Raw genomic sequence first — 27,920 nt, forward strand, 5'->3', positions numbered from 1 at the left:
TTTTTGGTTGTCAAGTAAGTTTTTATTTATAGAAATCATACATAACAGATTTGGTCAGTGTTTACCAGAAGCAATGGTGTATTACACACAAATCACAAGAATAAAGTGTTTCAGTTTGTGTTAACAAGCATTTCAATACTTGCAATAATTTGGAAAGTAACTCCACTGTTGTATTTCCACACATCTTTAAATGAATACTGCAGGAGGGTGATAACCCTGTTAATACCCCAGGAGTGTTGAAAATGGGTCGATTAAGGGAACCCATTAAGTTGCTCTCATAACGACTGCAAGTTAAAGGGAGGATCCCAAAGAAGGAACGCAATTAGAAACACCAAAACAGCAACTCTAGTTACACAAATCAAACGGAATGGAAATTAACAAAAATAATAGGGACAAAATATGAAGGAACTTTAAGAAAAAATGCTGACATTTAATGAAAACATGAAAATATTTCTACTAGGGACGGTGTAGATGCCACCAAAACATACTGATGTTTTACACATAATACTAAAACCTTCCAGTTTATTTCAGGTCAACATGCCTGCATGTTGGAATCAACCTGCAAATTTCCATCTCTGTGTAAACACAAAATGAACCTGTGGCACAAGCAACACAGAGTAGACATGAAAACCTTGAGTGATTTATATTCCAACAATCCACAGTCGCCAGTGACAAATGCTTAAAACAATGACAAATGTAACAAATTCACCCTCTGTGAACATACGACTATTGTGCACGATGACGGGCAGCAAACGGCATCAAAAAAACGTCACTGAATTATAAAACGTGTTGGAAAAGATACAATTCGTCAAGATACAATTTGTGCATATACCTTCTAGGCAATAATAAACGCTCATGTTCATCCAAACTAAGCCTCTGAAAGCTTGCGCTTTATGACTGATGAGGTGATTCCGCCATCTAGTGGCAAGTTTGCGCATCATCCATTCCTCGTTCTGAACACCGCTTTTATCATGTAAAGAAAATCCTGTTATACTTCACTAGAAAATAGAAGGCTCTGTCGTTTGCTATCAGGTGTTGGAATGCCTTCAAGCTGAAGAAAGTAGAGTAGAACTTGCACCTGAGAAGACAAAGGAACAAGTGAACACACATTAACCGGCAGTCGAGGTTTTACTCTGTGCTGCCAAGTTCGAACCTGAGCCATGACCTCCAGAGACCAGCTGTCATTCATGGAGATCGGCTGTGAACTGTTGATTGTGATTTTGCTGTCTTTCTCAGACGGTCGAAGCAAAGTGGGACCAAAAACAGTAGCCAGGTTGTGCAGAGACATCTTGTTGAAGCCCTCATTTTCAGCCACCCTATCAGTACAGGAGAGAAAGATGGAGATTTCATATTTGTGTTGATTGAGCACATGGCAGTTTTTATTTTAAACAGAAAATTGGACCAGATGTTTGCATATGTTAAATAAATATATATATTTGCATGAAAAAATGTGAAACTGAGTTAAATATTTAAATAATTCACTCATTTTTATAGCCGATCATTTTAAAACTAATGAAATTCCAGTCAAGTCAAGTTTATTTGTATCACCCTTAATCACAAGAGTCTCAAAGGGTGTCACAAAATATTTGCTGAATTGTACTGAATTAAATAATTAAGCATTAATTAGGCACATTACTAAAACAAATCTATATTATTTTATTTCTCATTTATAAGTAATTCAATCAGAATACATGAACCAATTGTTCAGTAAAACTCCATTTTAATAACATCCAAATAAAATCTTTACATCTTATCAATAAATTGATTACATTATTATTATTATGAATTGATTAACCAATTATACTGAGGACTGAGATAACTAAATAAAAATAAAGATAACATCAATAAATGCATTTTACCTGACTGATTTTAGGTAGGAAAAGGCTACATTAATGCAACAAATAATACCAATAAAGTAACTTCTATTGCTATATGAGAATCCAAATCAATCACGAACCTTTTTATATCTGACATTTTGGGTACTGAATAATATGAAGGGTTGCCAATTGGATACACCTTTCTAGAACAACACATTTACTCAAATTACTTTTCGTTAGTATTGTCTCAATAATTAATAAGATTTATAAATGTGAGGACAGAGATCATGTCAATGAAGTCAAAAGAAGTCTGCTGGTTCTAATCAAGAGCATTCTCTATCCAGGCTTCAGTTCTCTGCAAATTAGTGAGGAAATTGGAGCATTTATTTCAGTCCGAATGTTTCAAACTTGAATTAACACTTGCGGTACTTTTTACACTCTGGCATTTCATTAAACTCTTTGAAGGCCCGTTTTACTGCCGCTTCTCCTCTCTCAACCGTTCCTTGCCTCCTTGGAGAGGGGACGAGGTGGCGTTAACAGAACCTGATGCTGTATGGATTATGCACCCACTGACTGGAACAAGAACTGAGGTGACTGCGGCGCTTTATCTCATTTAATGGATTTTGACGCTGTTTTAGTAACAATTGAAAAGTATATCAAGTACATCAATATGTCCCATGACTGGTGAGCTAAATTTAGAAAAGGCCAACGGGCTACCTATGTGGTGGTTAAAGCTGTTGAACATGTTGGTGACACCATATCGAAAGCCTCTGAGAGCCTGATTAAAGAATGGAGATGTGCCCACCCCTGACATAGAACACAACAAGCGTGTTTTACCTTTTCAGGTGGTCAAGTAGAAAGAGAAAGGTGACCAGATTGGGCTCTGGCAGAGACAGCAGTAGGTTGAGCATGCAGCTCTCCTTGGCCACGCTGTCAGAAAGCGCTGTATGGCGACACATTATTGTGGATTACAGAAGATGTACAGAAAAATATTCACATCAAGTTGGATTTGTGACTGACCAATGCCTCCGGAAAAGTTGGGGTACAACTCGTCAGTGAAAAGAGGCTCAGGTAGCTCGCGGAAATACAACTTCAGCGTGCCGGCGATGGCGTTCACGTCCATGTCCCTCATCATCACAGACACGTCTTTGTTGTCTGTCAGGAGGAGAACATAAAATTGATCGGTGACTTCAGCAGCTTTGAAAGGAAACGTTTCTTCACCAGTGCAGGAAAACACGTGTCACTAAATACATGCATCTCAACTTGAAACGAGTAAAAAAATGTGCGAGATGAAGATGTAAAGATTCCCCCATTAAATGAGCAATCTGGCGATGGCTTCCGTTCCAACCAAGTCAGGCTGAAACTCACTCGAATCAAAGGCGGCCTTAAGAGCTTGGATGTCAGTTGCGACACCAGACACTCTGTAGATGCCCACTTCCTCCATCCCTCGTCGCTCGATCTCTTCAACACACTGTCTCACAATCAGGGGAACCTTGGAGCGCTCCCGTCTGGTAAAACATGTGGAAACAACAGCAAAGTCCAGTCTACAATCAGCAAACCAGTAAGTAGGTACGAGAAGTCAACAAACCTAAGAGACTGACTAACATTAAGTGTATAAACACAAGATCAAACAGTTTGATTCAGTCTCAACTGTTCATTCCACCCTCGACTTCTTAACTCCTTTACCGAAATGCGTGGCGTGCGATCAACTCACTTTGTTACGACATTAATTTTCACCCCAAACACGCCAGACTGTTTCCGCGAAGGCATGCGCTTGAGACTGAACTCTCTGCTGGTGAACTTCATGGAAAGCTTGACCTCGACCTGAAACAGCAGAGTAGAGAAGGGAGAGGAACACACTTTTAAATTAGCGTAAGAAGTCTGATGTCAGATTAACAACAACGTTCATGTGGCAGTTGTACGTTTTTGTATTATTTTTGCTCCTCTTGCCTTACTCACCCCATTCATAGCAATGACCGTCCTCTGCCAGTCTTTGTTTTGCAAGTTCTGAGGATCCAACTGTAAAAAAGATAATGCATATACAGTAATCCCTCGTTTATCGCGGATAATTGGTTCCAAAAACCACCCGCGATAAGTGAAATCCGCGAAGTCCGGTCACCAACAAGAAGTACTGGGCAGGCTAACGAGTAAGCAGAAAGATGCTAATTCGCGATCGTGCTAACACGTGAAAACGGACTTCTACAGGAATGTAAACGAACATTTGGAGCAATACTTTATTGTCCTAAAGGTTAGACGCATGTTTCCTCAATTTAGAAGTTTTATTTAGACTTTTAAATGTTTTTTTAATTTGGAAAAAAAAAATCTGCGATGTAGTGAAGCCGCGATAAACGAAATGCGAAGTAGCGAGGGATCACTGTATTGTAAACAGTATGCAAAATGTTACTTCGTTATTTTCACTGTCAACAATAAAGAGAATATCAACTGTAGGAGGAAATATTTTAATTTCGTATGCTATAGCTAGCTAAATGACAATGGACAATGATGATTTTTTTTAACACAAAATACTACTTTTGGGGTTTTGTAAAGACTATCATTCTTAAAAAAAAAACGTTTTTCAAAGACCAAATCCAAATTTCAAAAGAGCAAAATATGTACCACTTAATGAAATAAAATCTGCTTTAATACTCAAACCTTGAGACTTCTGTCTGTATATTCTGTAAATACCTTTGGTCTTAGCAGACTGCTACGAACTCTGTCCCAAAGACGGGCCCCCGTGCTTGGGGATTTCTCAGGGGCCTCTTCCTCCAACGCATTGATTGTTTCACACACTCCATCCTCACTGGAATTACACTCACTCATCTTTTCTGACATGAACCCTTTCTAAAACGTCCCTTTAACGAAGGAAGGGCAGAACGACAAGAAACAACAACAAGCCTGCTCTAAAGACAAAGAGACACTAACAAAAGTCATAGCTCCATCTTGGCCCAACACACATCCACTGACTCCTTTGGCTTGGACAGTCTTGAAAATCCTCATCAATGAATTGCTGGCAAATTCTTCTCAAACTCTCTAAATACATGCTTATTCCAGCAGGAGTCCGAGAAAGCAACAAAGCCATGCAGCCTGCTGACCACGCTGCCTTTGTGTTGTTCTACTTTACTGCTGGATTTGAGGGATTAACTCCCGAGAATCCCCTCCTACCCTCATTATCGACGTGCTCACGCCTGCTGTTACTTCTCACTGCCGCAAGTACTGAATGCCACTTTGGCAATAAACTAAACAGAATGACTGTCCACTGATTAATTATATATGTGAAAAAGCAATTATTCAGTTTTCTGCCACCTTGTTTCAATATTGATAAATAACGCTCACGCTGAATTGATAGTCCCACAAGCCCATCATTAAACTTTTTAGCAAAACTAGTTTGTTATTGAGATGTAGTACATTTAAAGTCTGCACCTTTGACACTTGACCTTTACAGGTACTGTCCTCACTTGTGTCATGGGGGTGCTGCAGCATATCCTAGGGTACAATTCACAGTAAAGCACTTTTTATTTATTTATTTTTTTAACTCCAGCCACATTTTGAGCTCCATTTGAGTGAATGGGTATATTTTAGTAATGGCGTTTTTTTTTTTTCACCTCAGAGCTTTGAAGTGTTTTAACCCTTCTCTGCAGCAGCAGGGAAAGCCTTTCACTGGTTTATCAAAGACTGCTTTGTGTGTCTTCCTCCCTCTAGCATACTAACACCAACAGCTACATTTGGTCAACCCAAAGTCTAATCCACCCTCTGTCACAACACTCTATCAGAGGTCAAGCCGACGTGACCCATGAGCTAACACACACCCCACTTCTTTATGAACAGCAAAAAAGAATGTCCCACCGGCATGATTAGGCAAAAATGGGCCAGTGGGCAGCAATGGAGATCACCATAGGATGTTATTGCAATAAATAAAGGGTTAAAGGAATTTTTTTTTTTTTGTATAATCCATAATATTAGTTAAACTGGACATTTGGGATTCAATAATGCATATATTTTCTCTCTTATTATTTTACAGAATTAATTAGAGGGAAAAATATATACTTTTTTTTCTTTTTATGACAATTATAAGTTTACTTGTCCCCATTTGTGTTGCTTACAAATGGGGACATAATTTATGAACGCTCAGGTCAAATCTTGACAGCATGTGACTGAAATCTAGAGGTAAAGGCTGGCCAACTGGCGAATTTTTATCTTAACAAGAATTTACAGCACTCAAAAAATGTAACTATTTGGGTCTGGATGTTGTTGTAAAGTTCATTTTGCTTTCCATTTGAAGCAACATACAGTACCTTTATCTGCCCTTTGACCATAATCTTGTCTGTCATCTCTCCATCTTCTTTGCTCTGCTTGGCTTTGCTACAAGACTTCTCATAGCAGAGCAGCCTCAGAGTCTGGGAGCCCTCCAACTCAATCTCAAACTCCTTGCATGGAAATAAGAGGACAACCCGGTCAAAATCCATATGGTGCCAAACCATGCACATACTATACACATGGAATGCAACAGACTTAGTGCATGACAAATTAGCGTGAAATGGAAAAGCCGTCTGCCAAGAAGTGTTTTCCTCTGTAAAGTTCTCACCTCGTTCCAGCTGGGCTCAGTAGAGTCTCTGTACACACGCGTTTTGGCTTTGTTGACAAAATAGCCAAAGGAATCCACCTCCAGAGAGCAGTAAAGGTCTGATGGATACAAGCCCAAATATTGGAATTAGAGATGCAACACTCCTGCAAATCTCTATTATAATTCTACTAGTATCATTTCAATAAATGTGTTGTTTAAGCAAACAATGAGAAGAGAAAGTAACTAATCCCTCTTGTTCCCTCCCCCCTACAGCTGTTCTTCCATCTGACAGTCTCAGTGACACAGAAGAAATTACTGCATGAAAAATTACATCACATTAGTGGACCTAATAAAGTCAAAAACAGAAGACGGCGGCACTCACTTAAGGTTTGTTTGAGACCCGATGCAGAGTGTACAATGACATTCAAAAAGCCGTACAATCCTGGCGATTCGTCATCTGTGTCGGGATCAAAAATGAGCGTTCGTTAAAAGTCTGCAAGTGTGTTTTAGATGGTTACGACAAATTCAACTACTTGTGGACCTCACCCTCTTTGTTTGTGGTCACTGGAATAGTGTGGACAGTCTGGAGTTTCACACATGAGTTAGTAAGCATCTGTAGCTCAACAGATGTCAGAGAGAAGCTCTTGAAGCCTATGAGGCAAAAGTTCAAACACATTTACATCAGGTACAAATAGGCTATGGCTTCATTTTAAATTGTGATTTGATAACTTGCATTTCTTCTGTTGTTCACGAATAATCTCCCTCCATTCAGCACGTTCGTAGTCTGACGAGATCAGAAATGTAAAACCCTGAACGGCACAAACGGACTTGATGATTAATGTGGTTAAATAACGCAATGACAAGCTTTCAACAGCAGAGGGCAGCATAAAGCGATTACAACGATACTTCAGCTAAAACACAAGGGATTAATTTGTTTGACAGGGATTTTGGACCTTGCCATTCCTGTTGGCCACTCTGAAAGCCATGTTGGGTGACATGAGAAGAAGCAGAGACTCCTGCTCTGATAACCTCTTCCTCAGTCGCTCCATCACCTTGGGTCCTTTGGTGGTTCTCTATAGAAAAAACAAAAGGCAGGGGTTATTGCTTTTAACAATTGGTGCGTGATCAAATTACTACCATCTAAAGTGCAATCAATGTTTCGAGTATACCTTAGTTAACATGCATACAAAGGCATATGCATGGAGAAGAATTATGACTGAGAGGGCTCCATGCTGTGCTCAACAGCACTTATGGCAGTGTATGAAAGCAGGTCTGCTTTTGAACCTTGTGCTCCTAAAGTAAAGCCCACGTCTTTCTCTGGGAATCATTACCTTTTCTTGTTGGATCTCATTCTTAATCTGGGACAGTTTGATCTTCATGGCGTCGATTTCCTCGTCCTGGACTAGAGGGATGGGGGTCGACTCGCAGTCCTCAATGGTCTGAAAGGTTAAATCGGCTAGAGGAATGTACCACTTGCAGTCATACTGTTGTCCTTTCCTGTGAACAAGCAGAATACAAATGCAGTAATGTTCACCTCCATATGTTTTGTAATATTTTTACAAATTGAACCTGAATTTGAACATTCATTTTAGATTTTTTCAAAATATACAAACCAGTGGAATAGTCAAGTTACAGGCAAGGTATTGAGTCGGACTCACCCTGCAGCCTGTTTCTTCAGCTTGGTGCAGAGCAGCAGGTCAGTAAAGAGGAAGACATGACGGAGTTTCCTGGAACCTTCAACTAGCTCCACCACGAAGCGGTCCCTCAGAAGCTGGCGATTCTACCAACAAGAAGCTACTGTTACGAAAGCTACACAAGTTACAACAAGTAGTGGGACTTCATAATTGAATAAATACCTTTACATCTGTCTGCCAGTACTGATAAAATAAAGTATACTAAATTCCTTCATATAAAGAAAATCAAAACTTGTAATAATTTGAAAGGATTTTTGAAAATTACCATTTCAATTCCAATCCTCTTCCAAAAATCAAGGACAGGAGGTAAGACAGGCAAACTAAAGCAGCACTACAGTTCGTGGACGGTTTGAAACTATGTATACAATTTATTTCACATAGAAATCACAAGTACTTATTTAGACACAAAAATATTGTTGGCTCTGGTGGGGCACTGAATCTTAAAATTAGAGCCTACTCTTCTTGTTTGAGAACTATACGGCTGTTAGCTCTCAGCACTTTGACCTCTGGGTGGAGGTTGTTTACATTGTGACACTGCCCCATGTGAGTGACTGCGGCCTGAAAAGAAAGAAGGAAATCCATGCAGGACGAGAAGCACTCCAATCTATGTCTGGCTCTGTCCCGGTTTCCAAATGTTGTGGGATGACATCCGTTTATTGCTTTGATGACTCAAAGGGAGGGCAACTGCTCAATAATCCAATGGAAAAACCAGCTGCTAGTTTTCAATCAATGGCTACAATGACATTGAGTATTGAGCACCATTCAATGCGTACTTTCAGCTCTGCTGGCTTCCAGCAAGCAGGGTTAAGGTGCTACAAGCTCAGGACATTGGGCTCGTGTACAATGATGAGACCTACTCCAGGTTGATTCCAGGGCACAAACGTGACAGGGCAGCCGGGAAGGATGGGAGGGAACTCTTTGCTAAGCTAATCAACAAGCCTTCCTCGTTTGCAACACAAGAGACCCTCACCTCCTGTGTTTGCACTGCTTAGTCACACACTTCCTTTTGCTCCACTTCCTTCACAACTAAAGCAGAAAGGCAGAGATGACTCAGTGGCCAGCTTTTATGAGAGCTTGCGAACACCTTATGTTTTGCCTTGTTACCGTCAAAAAGATGATGCAATCTTGAATACTGTAAGGTCATTTTTCCTAACAAGCTACAAATTCAACATTTAGCACTGCGCCAAATAATTTTGACAGAGCTACAAAAGTGGCTGTGTAGTCCTTTTAAGGTGTGCCTATTGCTAGGAGTATTTTCCATATTATGTTTACATTTGAGAGTTTTAGAAGTCTAGCTTGATTCATACAAGGGGCGCGTGCAAGAAAGGTAGCTAAATAGAAAAAAAAATGGAGCAGGTGTCAGGGGTTCGTAGGCGTTTGCGTCAGTGGAATATATTCCACTCATTTAATTTGGAAAAGTAGCAAGCTGTGTGAACAAGTTGTATTTGTAAGGTTTTTCCAAAAATCAAAATCAAACAAGCAGCATGAAATCTATACTACATGACAATGAAGTAGTATGTTTGAATATTGCTGAGCATCTTCTGATATAGTTCGTATGTAAGAATCCATTTGTGGACGAGTGGACGTGCCTAATATTGTGGCCAATGGGTACGTATATAAGAATGGCTTTAGCTTTATAATTTATTTATTTATCCAGAGTTGGAATGGTAAACGGCAAGCGACGTGCCCTTTACACCATGGTGCTCAAAGCATTTTATAGAAATCTCACATCCATCCATTCATTCCCGCAATGTGTTCTTCAACAGCTCTTGCTTGAACAGTTTCCATTGGAGTGCACCGCGTCCTCGTCTGGAGCACCTACAGCGGAGCCTCTGTTTTTGGTGCACTCAGAATAACCAAAGGGCACTTTTGAACAAAGTTTAATTCGGAAACTCAGAACGGTATTCAAATGTGCCATTGAGTCAGTCAGTTGAGCCACACAGTAAACAGTTGCGTTCAGGAGTAGGGGAGACCTTAGTCACTGACAGCAGGACAAGAACGATGAAACATCGGCAAATATCTATGTTAAAGTTTTGGTTCAAATTTGGCATCTTACTTTAACTGTAATCGTTAGCCAAAAGTGCAATTGATGTGGATTAATGCACTCTTCGTTGATGTTCTTGTTCAAAGCGTAAGTTGCCTATGTTGCCATGACTACTTCTGTCGGCAATTCTTCTTGTTCATAATAGAAGAGAGAAGATGACGATGCCCAAGAGAAAAAGAAGCAGCAAGAGGAGCCGTCATTGCCACCGACCTTAGTTTTTCATAATGACCATAAGCGGTTAAAGTCGTTTGATTGTATTGTTGACTGAAATGCTCCACTGAATTCTAGATAAGCTCAACCATTTTAGGATCAAATTTAAAAAAGCTTTAACGTAGTTATTAGCCAGCGTTGCGTCAAATATCCACTGTCGAGGAGCAGAGCAGGCTCCTCTACCCCTTGCCCGCAGCTCACTATTGAATATTCATTTTGCATTTTCAAAGTTACCTTTAGATTATCTTTATTATTATGTTAAGTGATAAACTGACCTCTCCCTTCTTAACTGTCATTGACTGTCTGCGAGGGGTGATTTCTTCATTAATGCTGGAGAGAAAGTTCTGCGAGATGCGCAGGGCATCCTGTAGCAACGGATAGTCAGGGTGGCTGGACGGCGTATGCTTCAGTAAGTCCTGAAACAAAAACAAACAAAATTTTAGTGCATGCCCACAACCATCTGCATTACCACTCCACAAGTTGACTTACATGCAGAACAAGCGTGCTGCGGGTGACTCGGTCTACAGGCTTGTAGAGAAGAGCTGTTGAGAAAAAGTCGGCTTAAAAGTGGTTATGACTCAAGCACCATCTGTGAGTGCCAGTCATTTTATTCAGCACTCACTTTCTAGGGATTTCTTTGCTGACTGGTCTTTGTTGTCCTTTGTGCCTTTGACCTTGAGGTTCTGTCAGTAAGACACAATTACAACATTAGCAAGTGCCCCATAGCATTGTGCAATTAAAACACCACAAATAGCTTTGTGGCTCTTTTCGGCAAAAAAGTGCTCCGTCATCACTTGTCCTGGGCAGCTGCACCACATCAAACGCTCGACTGCTGTATGTAGTGTGGCTGCATACCTCAGATATCTGTGCAAACTGTGTGTTTGCCTGGCAGCATTTGTCTGCTGTCGCCACAGCAACCTTATAGTTATCCACAAAGGCCCGGTACACTCCGAGTTGGCTGGCCTGCAGGACATGAGGAGAATCCAAATAGTTTGAACTAAGCAAATACTCCAGGTAACAAAAAAACCTTCCTCTTTAATAATCACTGCAAGGATTGATGTCGTCACCAGCTTCTAATTTACAGCCTTGTCTTCCAGGAAGCTATGGTTAAAATAAAATCTTGGATGATGATGATGATCAGAGGTCACTGATTAAAGCAAGAGTATCAATTGACAGTGTTTAATGTGTTGCCTTTATCAGGTTTAGGGTAGCGCTGTCAACCTTTGTCAAATGGTGTGTGAGGCAGACAAGCAACAAAGTAACAAAGGAAGGAGCAGCAAAGTAAATTTAGGGTAAACAGGATTTTGGGGGGAATTCAATTACAAAGCATGCATTACAAAACTTGACTTTCCTCTAAAACCAGATAGATGACAATCACTGGAAATTTGCCATGTCAGAGCATGCGAGCTTGATTTGGCAAGAAAAAGCAAAGCAAGTGAGGGAGACTCAGTGATTTGTTCCGTGTCTATATTTAAACCATGTATGAATGTTTTTCATCTTGCGACAACACCAAACAAGCTCTTATCCAGCAACCTCCTATAGAACCTTATGTTCTCCTTTATTGCGTGTCATATGGTGAGACGATGCTTTTATGGGGCTGAGAGATGGCCCCAGGCAGTCGACTCACGTGTGCATTTCAAACCATACGCAGTCTTATTCCATGGAAGGGCTCAGTTTTGTTAAGGCGAGAAGGAATGCCATTCTCATTCCCATGGTTTTATTCAGAGGAAGCGCAAAGTCAACTGTTCTGCAAAATTAACTTCCAGACTGCATTGTTTTCTATTTCAACTGCATGCATGTTAAATTACAAGAAGGAGAAAAACAGGTTTTAGATAATGTGCCTGAACATGTTTGACTTGACTATTTTCCTATTCGATGACAGATATTTTACGTTTATGATCTTTTAAATCTTGACTTTAAAATAGAGTAGTTCAGAAGCAAAATTGGCAAATTTCCAAATGAGATCATACCAGTTTCTGGAAGAGGTCTCCCACACATTGCTGGTAACTCCAGTCTTGAACACGAGGAAGCAAAGCATCATAGAAGTCTTTATGGATCTCATGGAGCTCTGGCACTTTAAAGAAAATTGTCTCGATCTGCTGGATGGTCAGCATTGGTTGCGATGTTGTGGCGGCGGCCCTTAGCGGCTTCATGGGCTTTAAAGAACAAAAAACAAACGTTAACTAATAAACTGTAAACAAACAAGAGTTTTAAATTCAAATCATTTGTCATTCAGAGATTAAAGAAGGATAAACAAATACATGTGCCGGCCACACATTGAACTGATGTCAACAGTTTGCAGTAAAGGGAAAAGTGCATACAATCAATAGTGCTTCTAGGTGGCTGAGGTAGGTCTCCTCACTGGCCAGGATTCCGGACAGAACCCACTTCCGCATCTCCACCCCTTTTTCCTGATCCAGCTCAACCTGACACAAACATGGACATGACCGAGAGAAAACAGTCATTTTGGGATAAAGCAAGTCTCCTGTTGACGGATGTGTGGTGTTATGAGCTGACCGCACACATGTGGCTACAAAGATTGTTGTAAGATCAATTGCACAGCATATTTAATTACACTCTGTAGGAGTTTTACATTCCACTGGGGTTTAGTCAGACACTAACGGTATCTTCCAGAAGATAAATGTGTTTGTAGACCAGGTCTTATTATTTCAACAGGTCAAAGACATCAGTCATCTCAGCTTAGGCTATCATGTTGGAGCTACAGTTTCACCAATTACATTCCTTCCATTGGTGTTGAAGACCACCAAGAGTACACAGCAGAAGAGAATAACAACACACACATAGGATGAAAACAGAAATAAGAAGAGGAGTGGGGTCTCTTAACATCAATGCCTTAATACACATGGCCTGTCCCAAAGCCAGTTAAACAAAACAAACCCACGCAGACACGGGGGGACCATGCAAACTCCACAAAGGGATTCTATATCTGCCTCATTTGGTTTTCAGAGTATTATAAGGTACTGTACTTCACCCACATTTAAAGGCACCAAATGGCACTTCTACAAAAGCTACAGTTATATAAAATTAACATTAACTTTACCGACAGCGTCGACTCCAAGGAACAAGACGATTGTGTGTCTCGGCTGCATCGACTTTTGGGACGCAGGTGTGGTGATGAAGAAGGAGAGCCAGTGAGGGACAGAGCATCGTGACAGGATTGCTCTTCCGAGTGTTCCAAGTCATACGTAAATGACGGCGGGGCCTCGTTATCTGTCAAAAACAAAACACAAATGTAAGCCATGTTATTTCTCATCAGAAGCTAATAAGTGATGGGGTATAAATAATGTACTCGATACATTAGCCATAACATAAAAATGCAACTGAAGATTCCAGTATCATTCACATTCACACTTATCGGCAATTTACTGTAGTAGTGTCCAGAGAAAACCTACTCCAGAATGGAGAGAACCCAAATACTGAAATATCCTTCTCATTTATCTGAACGTGGTAACCAAAACAGTCAAACCATGTCTCATGATGATGGAAGGTACTGTACTTGAAGTGCTTTGGCTTGGTAATGTCACCTCTTTAACCTTCCACAACCCTGTGCCCAGCACAAATCTACCCAAAGTCTGTGCCAGGCACTGAGAACTTGCGGATAGTGGATAAACACAATACACAATGATCTCAGTTGCCCGGGTGTCGAGTACTTCATCAGCTCAAGAGCTACCGAATCCAAACTATGTACAGCGTAGGGTTACAATGGTCTTCTAAGTATACAGGGTGCGACTTGAAAATAAAGAACAGGCTGACAGTGACCACCTGGAAGAAGAACGTGTCTCAAATGTGATTTCCCATTTGTGGGACACCCGAAAAATGAAGCGCAACAGACATTGTAATCACTGACAGCCGTCTCTGAGTCACCAAGTCGCCATCAGTGAATGATCAACATTAGCTGATGTCTCTATGAGGGGATCCCATGAAGCAAAGAAAAAAAGTGCATCCAGCAAAGATGTGACAAGTTTGTAAAGGGAAGTTAATTAAAACAAAACAAAAAAAATTCTTAAAAACAGGAAAGAGAGGATTCCAAAAAGTTAGAGAGGACAGAGCTGAGTCACCCTGGAGAGATCGGGGAAACCAAGCGCATTTAACACAGTGGCAGCTACAGAGACAATGTGACAAAGGACTCCAACCAACAGAGCAAACCCAACTGAGAGGGAGAGACATGTATTGAGTGTTTGAGGAAGAGATGAGTACCGGCCAAGCAGCTCGCTTTAGTACACAGGGGAAGTCCTGTGTGAAAGGCCACTCTGTGTTCCAGCAAGATTATACATCAGCTCTGCCAATGGATGAATAACACATCCTCTCAGCGGCCTCAGAGGCAAAAAGCATCTCTTCCACACTAAGTAAGAGGAGACATTTAGAGATTCAATCATCCCCAAACTGAGGTTTAAAAGGGTCATTTCTAAAAACTTCAGGATCATTCTAATGTGACATTTTGAGAAATCAAACAAAAAAGGATTTTATTTGCAGTCAGGATAACAAGAATTGCAACTGAGGAAGTGTCCGGGCAAGTCAACATTAAAGCGGAAACAGGCCTTCTGCGCAAGGTCATCTTTGAATAAACAGGCGGCACTCCTGTAACGTGTTCTATCAAGTACAACATTTACAGTACAGCTAACTTTGATCCCCACCATAAAAAAAACTTTGTCCGTCTCAATAATTTCATCCACATTGTAGTGCAAATTGCACATCGTAGTAGTTCAGTTTTGTTTCCCCTAAAACATTTCTGCCATCTTTTTTTTTTTGTAATTTACCTATCTTTTGCTCTTTGTGAACCTTTCCAAATGAGAGAAGGCTTATTTATTACTTAACATAGAAAATTATTCATGCCTGAGGAATTTTGTTTTTAATCTGTAAAAAATATTGGCTAACATTACAAATCTCAATGCTGACTGATGTGTAACAGATATAACACTGAAGAAAAACATTTCCCAGATTCCACTCCCCTACTTAAAAAATACGAAATACCTTTGCTGTTTTTTTTTTTTTTTGTGCTGATCTTTGCAGGGAGCATTTATGCTAGTCTATATTGGGCAATTTTAGCAGGGTCTGCAGTGACAGGATCACAAAGCTGGATAGACAGGTCTTCCCTGTCTCTTCCTAAAGCAGCTCATAATAGTTTCAACCATGCAATAAAGCTGTAATAAATACGCTCTAATGACCTTACATAAGCGCTGATCCGACCAGCTGTGGATCAGAGTGAAGCCGTATTTGCTTCGGGCTTTGCCTGAACTCTGTAATTTGATGTTTTTCAAGAATTTCATAGGACTGCAATTTGCTTTAAATTATTCCGGGACATTGCTGATTTTCCCACACTTCCTCCTTGAGTATGCCAGAAATAAGTCTTCAAGGCTAAATCAGAAACCCAAGTTTCCACTCCCCTTTCTGGAAGTTTATCAGTCATTAGGAAACAGGTTTGTTTTCTTAAGAATGTGGAAAAAAAGGAATGAAAGGTGGTATTTCAGTTTAGGCTTTTGATGACAAAGCAAAAATAGTGAAATCCCTAATCCTAATCCATGGAGATAAACTACGGCAGCGGCCAGCGACAGATGTACATCTGAGACTGTTACAAAATCAGAGATTCAGTTTCACAGTCTTTCAGCGTTTGGATTGAAAGTGAAATGGGTGCTGACAAAGATGCAGACATCTTGCTACACATTGTTGAGTTCAAACTGAGAAAAAAAACAAAAGTGCAATCAGCTTTTTTGGATGGAAGTGTGTATATATACACGCGTGTGTGTGTGTGTGTGTGTGTGTGTGTGTGTGTGTGTGTGTGTGTGTGTGTGTGTATGTATATGTAAAAAATAAAATGTGATCCCATAGCCCCACCAAGGAGAAAAAAATCCTAGCTTTGCCATTGCATCCAATGATAATGTCAATTTCAAAATGGCTGACAGGAAGTGGATACGTTCAAACAATTTGCTTGTCAGCTCATTTGATTGTCTGAATAATCAATACAAAAGAGCAAAAATATTTGAAATCTTTGTTAGCATAGAACACTGTGGTTGTTTTATGGATATTTATCAGGACTAGACATCTAATTTACTCATTGTTCATTAAAAAGTGCCGCATGGTGCACCAGAGATTAGAACTTTTGCCTCAACAGTGCCAAGGTACAGATCTCAGTTCCATTCCTCCCATGTATTTGCCCTGAGCTTGAGTGTTTTTTTTTTTTTTCCAGGCATTCCTGCTTTTTCCCCACATTGCTAAACGATGAGTGTTAGTTTAATTGAAGACTCTAAATTGACTATAGGTGTGAATGTAGCAAAGTGTACATGACTGTTGTTGTTTTAATGTGCCCTGCAATTGGTAACCGTCCATTTGGGTCGAACTGTCAGCCGGGTTAGGCTTCAGCTAATCAGCTCACTCACAACCCAAATGAAGACAGGCGCAAGAGAAAATGAATGGATGGATTGTTGAAAATTCTGCAGATTATGTGGAATTTATGGTTGATTATTACTGGTGCCTTGAAGCAATTGAGGGGGGGGGGGAAAAGAGTGCATTATTTGACTATTTTTATAACCTGAAAAACAACATGACGTTGGCTAAGCAATGCTGACCTACAACCAGACAGATCTCTTTTGTGGTAAATCATCTGAGCATCTATGAAGATATGCTCTACACAAGAATGGGAATTAAATTTCTGAAGATTCACAGTTTTCCAATCTTTCCATTGTGACCTTGCAAACAGATGAAAAGTGAATTTTGTGTCTATCCAGGCTAGCAAAGGCCATCAGAATTAGCACCGCTGTACAACTGTTTATGTCACTTGAATCATTATATGAGACATGACCAGTCTGTGAAGACATGAAAGATTAACTTTTTTTTACAAGCTGTGCAATGCCAAGGGTAGTAAAATGGAATCTGACAGAAACTAATTGGAGTGTACCTAGAATGTCCTCCAGCTGGAGGTTCCGCAAATGCAATAGTCTCCAATGTGCTGTGGCAAACTTACAATATTAACCAAAACATCAATACGTCAGTATGAGGCTTTTTAGCCACATGGCCTGGGGAAGCAGCGAGGGCCACCCGCAAACGCCACTCTACTGCTACTCTAAAATTAGTGCCAGTCAGTCAGTGAACAGTATCGGTTAGAACTAGGCCGCTCTGCCCAGCGCACCTACTAATTAGTGCGTAGAAATAGCGCAGTGGTGAGACCACTGCCTGAAATGTGCTGCATAAGACAAATAATTAAACCCAGTAATTCCAATTTGTGAAAACATTGTAGCAAAACACACGCTGGGTATGAGTGTGTTTTTTTGGGGGGGCAAGAGCAAATTAATGTTTACATTATAGTAAATGCAACCTGGTAGGGTTCCCTTGGGGAATGCTACCAAGTACACCACATTAACTTACCAATAAAGACGCTGAATTAGTTTTGAAAGGGAAAAAATGTATTGAAATACAGTCACCTTTCCATTTTTTTTTTTTACAAGTCAGAATAGTCGCTTCTCCTAGCTAAGAGTTTGCGCACATCCTGGAATGGTTTCCATTTTATTCACATTTCACAGACAACTTGGAGTCCTCAACTAAACTAAAATACATGTTTTTCCTCAGAGGTCCCATTGAATAAAAATGTATGTTAAAAAGACAATTAACAGAATTAGCAAACAATCTTCCTAATAAATATATGATAGTTTGCTCATGGTAACTGAACCACAAAAGTAGATATAACAGTGTTATTGAGCCAGAGAAAGGAAGGAATTTATTTGTCAATTGTGGACTTGTTTGACAGTCTTCTGTGATTAAGGGTAACATAAATACATTTGTCTTGACTATTCCATCTGATTTATTGCACACTTTTTTGCTAGTTTTTCATTACCGTATTTTCCGGACGAGAAGGCGCACCTAAAAACCTAAAATTTTCTCAAAGGCCAACAGTGCGCCTTATAGTCAGGTGCACCTTATATATGGACCAAATTCCTAAATTTAAACTGGGCCGAAGCATTGTGTCATGAAATCAATCATAAGTGGCCCACTGAAGACTATGAATCATGAATCAAAAAGATTATGGATCATTATTTCGTGAATATAAAGTAATTTGTTGCGTCTGAAGTTGAAATAAAAAAGATAAAATGGAGAATGATTTGATTTGGATTAAAAATCTGACATGATGCATTAATGGTGCGCCTTATAGTCCGGTGCGCCTTATATAAGGACAAAGTTTTAAAATGGGCCATTCATTGAAGGTGCGCCTTATAGTCCGGTGCGCATTGTAGTCAGGAAAATATGGTAGTTTAGTTGTTAGTTCTGAACAAATGAAGAGTTTGCCTTTGCTTGTTTTGCATGCACTCGTTTCCCCGTTTCCTCACGCCAAACAGCGTCGAAAACAAACTGTGTTGACTAGTAATGCAACAAGCGCCACAGGTCAGGCTGTCGTGAGAGAGGTGAACTCATACCACACTTAACATTTCATTATTCGTTGCCCCCTACACCCTGCGAGCAGCTGAGACATTCCATTGGTACTTGCCTGCCATTAGCCAACAGCACAGAGGGCCCTTTGAGTGTTACCAAGGAGGGGCGCTGAGACTGCAGGACTACAGACGCTGAGGCGGAGCACGAGGAAGGACCACTGAGCCAGGGGACTCGGGTCCACAAGCTCATAAACATGCCGAAGATTTTTTGCAATTATCTACAGCAAAGTGTTTGAATAAACAAGCAAACTGAGTGAGCTAAGAAGTACTGAGCTGGCTTAGGAACACAACCTGACAATTCCTTTCTACAAGTTCCCAGATAAGGCAGCACAAGGAGCCTATTCATGGAATTTCTTTGAGAGCAGCTGGCGATGCCGGACCTGCTGTCGTGAAGGCTTGCCAGTTTTTGACTACTGTGCACTACACGCTGCACAAAGGAACAGGTGTATCTTACTTACTGCGACGGGCACTTCCTCCGGTGCGCCAACGTTTACTCTAGGAAAGGGAGAGGCTGCATTCTTTAGCTTTCATGACCACCACTACACGTAAGGTGCTGGTGACCTGGTACAATGATAGGTCTGTCTGGGCTATTTTGAGGGACCTCAAATAGTAATGACAGTGCATTTGACAGGAAATCAGAATCGGTCTAAAACCGGCTGATGCAGCAAATATTTGTGCCACCCTCAAGACCAGAGCTGTGCGGCCAGGATGCCTACAGCCTCTGACTGGTCCTTAGAGTGATCATAAAATCATAATAAAACAGGAAACGTAGGCAGTGCTTTTGTTCTGTGTGCACATGTGGAATTTGGTACAGGTAGCGAGCAAGCGATAGCTGTGACTGTTGTCTTCTCTGTGGTGTTGTCAATTTTGCATCATTTGTGTCTTTTCCAAATCCTCTAGAAAATATTTTTCCAAAAAAGAAAATGGTAAAAATGACAACAGTGGTCATAATTTTAGCAACATTCTGATTTCCTGCATGGTGAAGAATGGCTTGGATGAGTTACATACGTATTTACTGTATAACAATTGTACTGTATTTTCCGGACTAAAAGTCGCTCCGGAGTATAAGTCGCACCAGCCATAAAATGCATAATAAAGAATTAAAAAAAACATATACAAGTCGCATCGGAGTATAGGTGGCATTTTTGGGGGAAATTTATTTGACAAAATTCAACACCAAGAACGTAGGCAACAACAGGCTGAACGGTACGGTATGCTAACGTTACATAAACACATAAATGAGGAACTGAAAACGTGCCTGACGTATCATATTAACAGTTATTCAAATAACTATAACATAAATAACAAGTTTATCAAACCATCTGTGTCATTCCAAATCATTAGATCCATCAAAATCTTCATCCTCTGTGTCACTTATACACAACTCCGGTCACTCCGGAAATAGATGTGGGGCTTCCTCTGCTACATCGCTGACGTCAGACTCATCGTCAGTTGCAGTTCCAATTATTCCACAGTATCACAAATATCCAAATCGCAATTAGTTGATGGAATGGCAATGACACACTGTTATTAATCGCAGTAAAAACATGATCGATTCTTCCAGAAATTTCATGAGAATACTGAAATATGCCTGTTAAACACACACGCACGCACGCACACACGCACACATGCACACACACACACAATCACAAACACACACACACACATACACGCACATACACAGTATTAACAACAGCTTGATTCAATGACTCACTGGATCTTGCAATCAGATGACTGACATGGCCCACATCTACGGGCTATGAATGAAGCACAGAATGAAGACTAGACAAGGGAATCCCCAGTATTTATCATCTAACATGACTTGGAAACATTCCAGTGGCAGTGGCTCCTTCAACGCACACTGAGGTCAAACTTCTACTGGTATGCTATCCTCCTATCATATAATAGATGCATGTACAAGTACATCTAAGATAATTCCTGGCTCAGCTTCAGAAAATCGATGAGCCGTGATTGGTTGTGACCTGGCAAGTGTGATGTCATATTCAATTGAAAGACAGTGGCAAAATGGCCGCCCCCTGAGATGGACAAAACCAGGTGGATTTTATTTGTTTAATTCATATTCCAAAAACAAAACATTCATCAAAACACTGTGTTTTGACGAGTTGGGCTGCACAGAACACATTATTCCACCCCCCAAAAAATGGGGTTGATTTTCTCTTTAAGTATAGCAACAAATTTAACCGGATTTTCATTGGGATGAAACGTTATTACGTTTTTTTGTGCATATGCTACCCATCCACAAATTCTCATGAAAATCGATTATAATCCCAGCAATTAACAAAGCAACAGCAAACAATAGCACATTTGTACTTGGCAGAGGCAATGAGATACTGTACACTATATTAACACACAACTGCAATTATGGAAGTGTTTGCCCCATAGCAATCAGAACTGAAAAAAAGTCCACTCACTGAGACATTTCTTCAAGCCGCCATACATAAAGCTTTTGTCACCCGCATTTAAGAGTCATGATGACGATGAATTATGGCAAAAATGAGCCACCAGTGAGCTGACCTCCTTAAAGGGCCCATAGCTAATCAGAAACTCCATCTATACCCTGGAAGAACAATTGCCCCAGTTAACCAGAAACAAGGAGATAACAACAAAAAAAGAAAAGCTGGGAAAGCCCAGAGAGGTGTGACAAGGTTACACAGCAACGCAGGTGACAGACCACAATTGTTTCATCATCCCTGAGTGACTACTAAAAAGCATGGCCTATGTATGTTCCACAATAAACCCTTGACAGCCTCAAGCAGGCAAATCTAATACTTACATCATGCTCAACTAAGCAAGATACAAAGAGTCTTTACAACAATGAGATCAAGGTAGCAATGCTTTTTTGCAGGGTGTCATGCATTTTAACCACAATAATTAAGAGCAACAGTAAAGCTCTGTGACTGCTCTCTGCAAGTCCCTAACCACAACAAAGGCCAGTTTATTGGAAACGTGCCCACACCAACCTCCTGCCCAAATCTTAATCAAGCAACGTGTGCACAAATAATATTACAACATCACAAAGTGAATCCAGACATCTGGTAATTCATCATACAAGGCTGACATGAAACAGCTGTGCTACTATGTCAGCACTTAGTCTCCTCTGGTCAACCCCTTACCCTACCCACCAAGCTAGTAGCGCCAAGATATTCAATAGTAAGTGTCAAATAAGGTGTGGTTGAGTTACAAGTCACAACTTTCCTCTAGCTGTACAAAAGCATCTTACAGTGAATAAAGCACACTGTATAAAGTTATACTGTAGCTCGCCTAGAAATCGTTTTCAGACAAATAAAGCACTCAAAAGTCCAACATCACCTCTGCAAGATTAGAAAAAAAGACTCAATGTAGCAGAACACGCTTAGAAAAGGTAGGGAGGTGAGCCCTTTTACAGAATGCTAATAAAAACAACACAGGCGATGTCCTCAGTGATGTCATGGGGGCTGCTCCGACTTGCAGGTGACAATTTTCAAAAGGAAAACAGGCTGCTAAATGAAACTATTGCTGTAAAAGCCCGTTTTCCAGCTGAGGTGTACAGAAGCCACATGGTGCCATTAGGAACATGCAATTAAACTACAGATTAACAGTTCTTTTTTTTTTTTTTTTCCATGGGCCCATGTGTGAAACTGAAATGGTTTTTGAGGGCCACTCCATCACGCTAAACTCAGTTGTCTTCCGTACAATCTGACAGATGTGGGAGTAATTCACGTGTACAAGTCATATGTAAATCTCAAGTAATCTTCAAGTCTCAGTTACTGCAGCTGACTGGTGAGGGTTCACAATTGTTTTATCATCCCTGAGTGACTAATGAGAAGCATGGCGTGGTGCAGCATGTATGGACTATTACCAAGTAATAGAGGGGGGGAAAAAAATCAAGCAAGTTAAGTCAAGTCAAGGTTCAAGCAAGGCAAGCAAAGTCATTACTTTGTTCAATCAAGTTGTAAGTAAAGTTATAAAATCTTTCCCAGTCATAACATATGTTGATCACTTGATCATAACCCAAAAATGGACAATATCTCTAAAAATTAAGTTTAGTTAAGTTTTGTTTGGAGAGAGAAATAATTGCACATTTCCCCACTGTAGGACCAATGAAGATCACCTTAACAAAAATTACAAGCACGTCTTGTTTAAATGGCATACAGTTTTGTTAATACAGTATGTGCATGTACTGTATTACACCAAACAACATTAAAAAAAACACATTTAGCATGTGCAGCAATTTTTAACTTTTTTTGAGTACCAACTACAAATCAAATCATTCTGACGGCAAATTTCCTCTCATGCAAGAAATAAGGATGTTGCTAACATGAGGACACAAGCAATTGCTTTCAAACAAAGCGCTCTTCCTTATGCACGCTTGTCCCAACCACACAAGTAAACTCTATAAAAACACACAAGACAACCCTCACATTACTCCCTTAAGTCAGAGTTGCATTTTGTGATTAAAGAAAAAAAAAACACTTTCAAAATAAAAGCACCATTACAGATATTTTACATTTTATTTTGCCAAACTGGGGGTGGCCCGGATAAGACCAAATCTGGCCTCGACTGACCCATTGTTTCCTCCATGTGCAAGATTAGACTACTTTACGTCTTACAAATCATTTCAACTAACTTGCCATTGTAAAATGAATTATTTGTGTTTACAGCACTGACTGACAAATGCGAGTGAAGACAGACACACAAGAAGATTGATGGATGCGACATTGCAGTCATCCATGAGGCATGCTAACATACACTTCATGACGATTACGTCACGCACGATCGGGCTGTTTGTCACATGCTTTGTGTCAAAGAGCTTTGGACTGAATCACCTTACATAACACCACATTCTGTGCATCTGCCTAATCCAACTCACATTGGATGATTTTTAAGGGGCAGAGGCAAACAATTTCCTGGATCCCAATCCCTCTTTGCAGGAAGTTTGGCTTCGACCCTGATATAAGGGGAATTGCAGAAACGCCACAACAGAAGTCCTTAACTATCTCCTGACTCCCGACATTCCCAAATTGGCCAAACCACTCTGCTTATCTCTCTTAACGGTGTTATATTGTTACCATGTCAAGACAGATTCTGCTATTGTGTTCACACAACAACAGGAAACACTGATGGGCAGCATTTCGATTGGAAGCCGTGTGACGTGTTTTTAAGTCGTTCAATCCTCTTTTTTGAGTGAGTAGTCAAGTCTTTTCTCTACCCACCTTCCATGACAAAAGAGACTCCCTAAATTTATCACGCTAGACAAACCGCTTTTAGGTTAATTACTCGGCACTAAGGACAACAACACTGATGTGCGCTGACACATAAAACACTCAGAGTGGACAAGGCCGAAGTGAGTGGGAAGCCCGGGGGCAGGAGGTGCCTCTGTCGTAGTCTTCCTGTGACCACATTCTAGCACTCAGTGGGCCACAAGCAGGGGGGACGAAAAGCGTGGAGGTCAGCAAAAAAAAAAAAAAATTATCAACATTAGTGATCAAGCATGTATCAAGCACGTCACCTTTTTTGCAAGACATAACCAAGTAAACATTTTTCCTGCATTGTGTTGTGTTTAGCAAAAGCTGATTAAATCTGCAAAGAATTAACATTCATTACCAAGCTTTGAGGAGATTTTTATTTTTTTACTGCTCATTATTGTGTGAAGAAAATGCATTTCATTATTTCTAGCCTAGCTTTTGTAGGTCACGTCAGTCATCTCATTATATTTCTGCAGGTTAAACTCATCATGTGTTAAAAATAAAGGTTATCATTGGTTTGGAGTTAGTGTGCTGGGCTGTGATTTCTTTAAACAGATTACGGGTGTTCTACTAAGTTACATTAGGCAATAATGCAACTTAGTAGGACACTTGTGCAACTTTAGTGTACTCTTTAGTACTTTATCTTAACATTCTTGCCAGTAGCTCTATTCCCCTCCTACCGGGCCCGGTAAGGGTTAGTTGCTGCACCTACTATCATGGATACTAGAAGCAGAAAGTGAATTGGTAATCATTTGATTAATTGACATTTGACACAGATTCAACCAACATGTGATGTGTAATTTTGTTTCAGTCTGTTCCCCTAAGAACCGTTTGTGTTAAAAAACCAAGTAACTTAAAAAAAAAAAAAAAAAAGGAGATTTTCTTGTTGCCATTATTATTTATGATTACTACTTAAAGCTGGGTGAGTAATAGAGTATATCAAGTAATACATTTTAATTTAATTCCTCTGGACAACTTGAGCAGAATAATTTTGGCATTGTTTTGTTTATAACAAATAAGGAGCCCAGTGGAAGGCAGTCACAGAGTCAATCACGCTAAACATTGTTAAAAACATGGTGCCCCATTTATATCTTGCTAAGTGTGTTTGAAACTTACTGCTGAGGGAATAGATTTTTCAAAGCTTGTTTGTTAACACGAGCGATAAAGCAAATCTCAAAAGGAAAATCCCAGAAAGCAAAACTTGTTTCTAATTTGTCAATGCCATTTGCTTTTTCTATCAACGAGGGGGACGAAATCCTGATAAAAATCACATTTTTATGCAAAACAAATTCTACTTTTAGTAGTAGTAATAATGTAAGAACATTTCTACAAAGCCGTACCAAAGAAACAAATAGACAGTCCAACTGACGTCTTTCATATTGCATATTTTATGGAGAATGTTGAATTTGTTTATGTTGATTTACAATTAACAATAAAAGAAAATACCTTCATAGAAAAGAAATGAATAAAATTAGTGTAATATGTGAATCCAAAAACACAATGACATGATTTGATGCCTCTGTCAAAAATGTGATTTTTTTATATTCCATGAAAAATGTTGACTGCTATCATATGTGAGAGGAATCACGTGGGTCCACTGTCTAATGATAAGGTATTAAATGGTCCACATTGAACACTAAATTAACCATAATATTTCCCAGTAAAAGGTCAATCACAAATCCAATTTATAAACACTTACTCTTTGTTTAAAAAAAAAAAAAAAAAAAGAGCGTATGCCAGGACCACACTTACCCAGATCGCCTTGAACACTGTTGTCATGGGAGGTCCTGCTTGATGTGGTGGACTCCCCATCACTGGGCCAAGGTTGGCCTGCTTTATGTACTCTGATCTGGTCAGTAACCCCCACCTGCTCCTTCAGACGCTTTTGGGAGAGAGGTGTGGGTGGGCTGCTGCTATCAAACGATTGCTGGGAAGGTGAGCGGCTTTTGTCCCTGAACATTGGATAGGTTGTGGGACTGGGGGAGACATGGCTGGACGGGCCTGAGGAGAAGTCCTCTTCGCTGGATGTCAAGTTTTCATTGGAGCTGCAGTCTGGAGTGTATCCTCCTCCTCCTCCGTCGTCATCAAAGCTGCCGGGGGAACAGGAGCGCCGAGGCCATGTTAGATGCGTGTTCTCATCAATGCTGTGGTCTCTTATGTGGATCACTCGAGTGTCTCCTTCCGTCATCATTCCCCCGACATACACGCTGGTGTATGGTTGACACTCAGCCTGTGTCTCAGATTTTCCTTCTGTGGAATGGATCACGCTGTCTTTCAGGGAGCGATAGGTGATCTCTGGTTCGGCATATGACCCATTATAACTGTAGTTCCCCTCAGTGGATCGACCCCGCTGAACACACTTGTTTAAGTCCCCTGTGGTGGCTGACAGGTTCCCTGGTACAGAATGAAGAGACCTCTTGCGTTCCATCTGCATGGCCTGACAGCCAAGCGTGCTGATCTTGTCTGACACTTCCCTGTCGTTAACTTTGACCAGTCCTCGTTCATAATGGTATTCCATATTCACATAGAAGGGTTTGTCTGGTCCTCCCATCGCAGACAACCCTCTGCAATCTCCAGCTGTGTTTGAGTTGGCTCTCCTAATGCGCTCAAAGTTGGATCTCAGAGCCGCCACTGAACCCGGCCCCACTGGAAATTCGGTAATGTCGGACTCTTGGCGCACAACAGGTGTATCTTCGCCCTTCTGTTTGGCACCCACAATCTCTGAATATGGTGCCCACTTATCTGTCTTGCCAGGTGCTGACTGTGGCTGCACTACAGATACTTCCTCTTTGTGAAGGTGTTCATCACTTGCTTGAGGAATCTTTTTAAATCCCCATCGCTGTCCATCATAAGACTTCCTTTCTTTTGCAAGAAGAGTCTGCAGGTAAATCATCCTAAAGCGTTCTTTGTTTACTTCCTTCTCCAAGTGTTTGATGGATGTCTTGCATTTGTCCAGCTCCTGTTCAATATCTCCCATTGAGTTCAGCTCCATGCATGGTGGATCAGAATTAGGAAACTGGGCTTTCCAAGCCTCCATAAATCCAATTGGTTCGACCATTGTTAAGCTAGACAAATTCTATTCACAAGAAAAATCCCCGAAAACAAAATGTGAAGCAAATTTTGTATGTTCTATAATCTCCATGATCCTGTGAAAAGAGCGGAAATTTTCTAGTTCCACTTTCCAATTGAGAAAATCTTCTCAGTCTTTACTTACAGACTCATGCACTCCACCCAAAAAACATCACTGGTAAAATCCAAGTCCAAAAGCATATATCGTTGTCCTTGTGCTCATTCTTTCGTTCATTCTCGAGAGCCTCTGTTCTCTGTATTTGCTGTCAGACTGACTGGCAACACTAGTGTTTTGGCTCCTCGTCCGAGAACAACCACAGCAGAAGAGGCGGGGCATCCGTGTGTGATTGCTGCACCGTGTACAAATCACGCATCACATTAAAAAAGACGAGAATGCTAAAGTTAGTTTTCTTAACAAATAAGACCGTTATGGAAAACAGTTAAAACACCACGCGAGTTTTTGAGCAGTGTGGCAGAGGCAAAGTGTGTTGTTTTGGCCTTTGTTATCAGTCGAGGTCGAAAAAGTAACTTTTCACCTAACCCTTCTCTCCCATAACCCTTTTCCAAAGTTTTTCGAGTGATTTGGAAACAACATCACATCATGCGGATTACTCTTGGTACTCCAAAGGTCATTGTGTTGCAATTTTAAAGCTTATCTTTCCAAATAAAAACCAAGAAAAAAATTCCAACATCGCCACCTGACGGTTTAAGAGTTCAGAGGGAAACAGCATGAGTGTTCAATGACTACCTCAACAATATGCAGAAGTCTCAGTTATCTATTGTATACTATATGTAGTGTACGGATTGCATATGGTTTGATTTTATTTGCGAGGTTTTTTCA

General features: G+C 40.4%; 1 protein-coding gene across 1 annotated transcript; it reads right to left on the minus strand.

Moving 5' to 3' along the window:
- On the minus strand, positions 1-27,492 carry LOC148398309 (breakpoint cluster region protein). Its single transcript, XM_088377189.1, has 23 exons — positions 25,763-27,492; positions 13,388-13,557; positions 12,648-12,752; positions 12,297-12,482; positions 11,182-11,289; positions 10,949-11,009; positions 10,816-10,868; positions 10,602-10,742; positions 8,037-8,158; positions 7,710-7,875; positions 7,332-7,451; positions 7,112-7,187; positions 6,925-7,029; positions 6,761-6,835; positions 6,400-6,497; positions 6,110-6,241; positions 3,777-3,836; positions 3,532-3,641; positions 3,186-3,325; positions 2,838-2,972; positions 2,655-2,760; positions 1,154-1,316; positions 1-1,078 (listed from the first exon to the last, which is right to left on the minus strand). The coding sequence occupies exons 1-23, from the start codon at positions 27,066-27,068 to the stop codon at positions 989-991; spliced, it is 3,828 nt and encodes a 1,275-aa protein (XP_088233315.1). The 5' UTR covers positions 27,069-27,492; the 3' UTR covers positions 1-988.
- Between the last annotated feature and the right edge of the window lie 428 nt (positions 27,493-27,920).

This window comes from Syngnathus floridae, chromosome 5 (assembly GCF_059516105.1).
Source record: "Syngnathus floridae isolate MCC-2025c chromosome 5, RoL_Sflo_1.0, whole genome shotgun sequence".
NCBI classification, from domain to species: domain Eukaryota; kingdom Metazoa; phylum Chordata; class Actinopteri; order Syngnathiformes; family Syngnathidae; genus Syngnathus; species Syngnathus floridae.

Coding starts and splice junctions, on each gene's coding strand:
- LOC148398309 (XM_088377189.1), bottom strand. CDS start 27,068: ATGGTCGAACCAATTGGATTTATGGAGGCTTGGAAAGCCCAGTTTCCT. Junction 13,558..25,762: donor CAGTGTTCAAGGCGATCTGG/GTAAGTGTGGTC, acceptor TGTTTTTGACAG/ATAACGAGGCCCCGCCGTCA. Junction 3,837..6,109: donor TGGTCAAAGGGCAGATAAAG/GTACTGTATGTT, acceptor TCTTTTTTACAG/TTGGATCCTCAGAACTTGCA.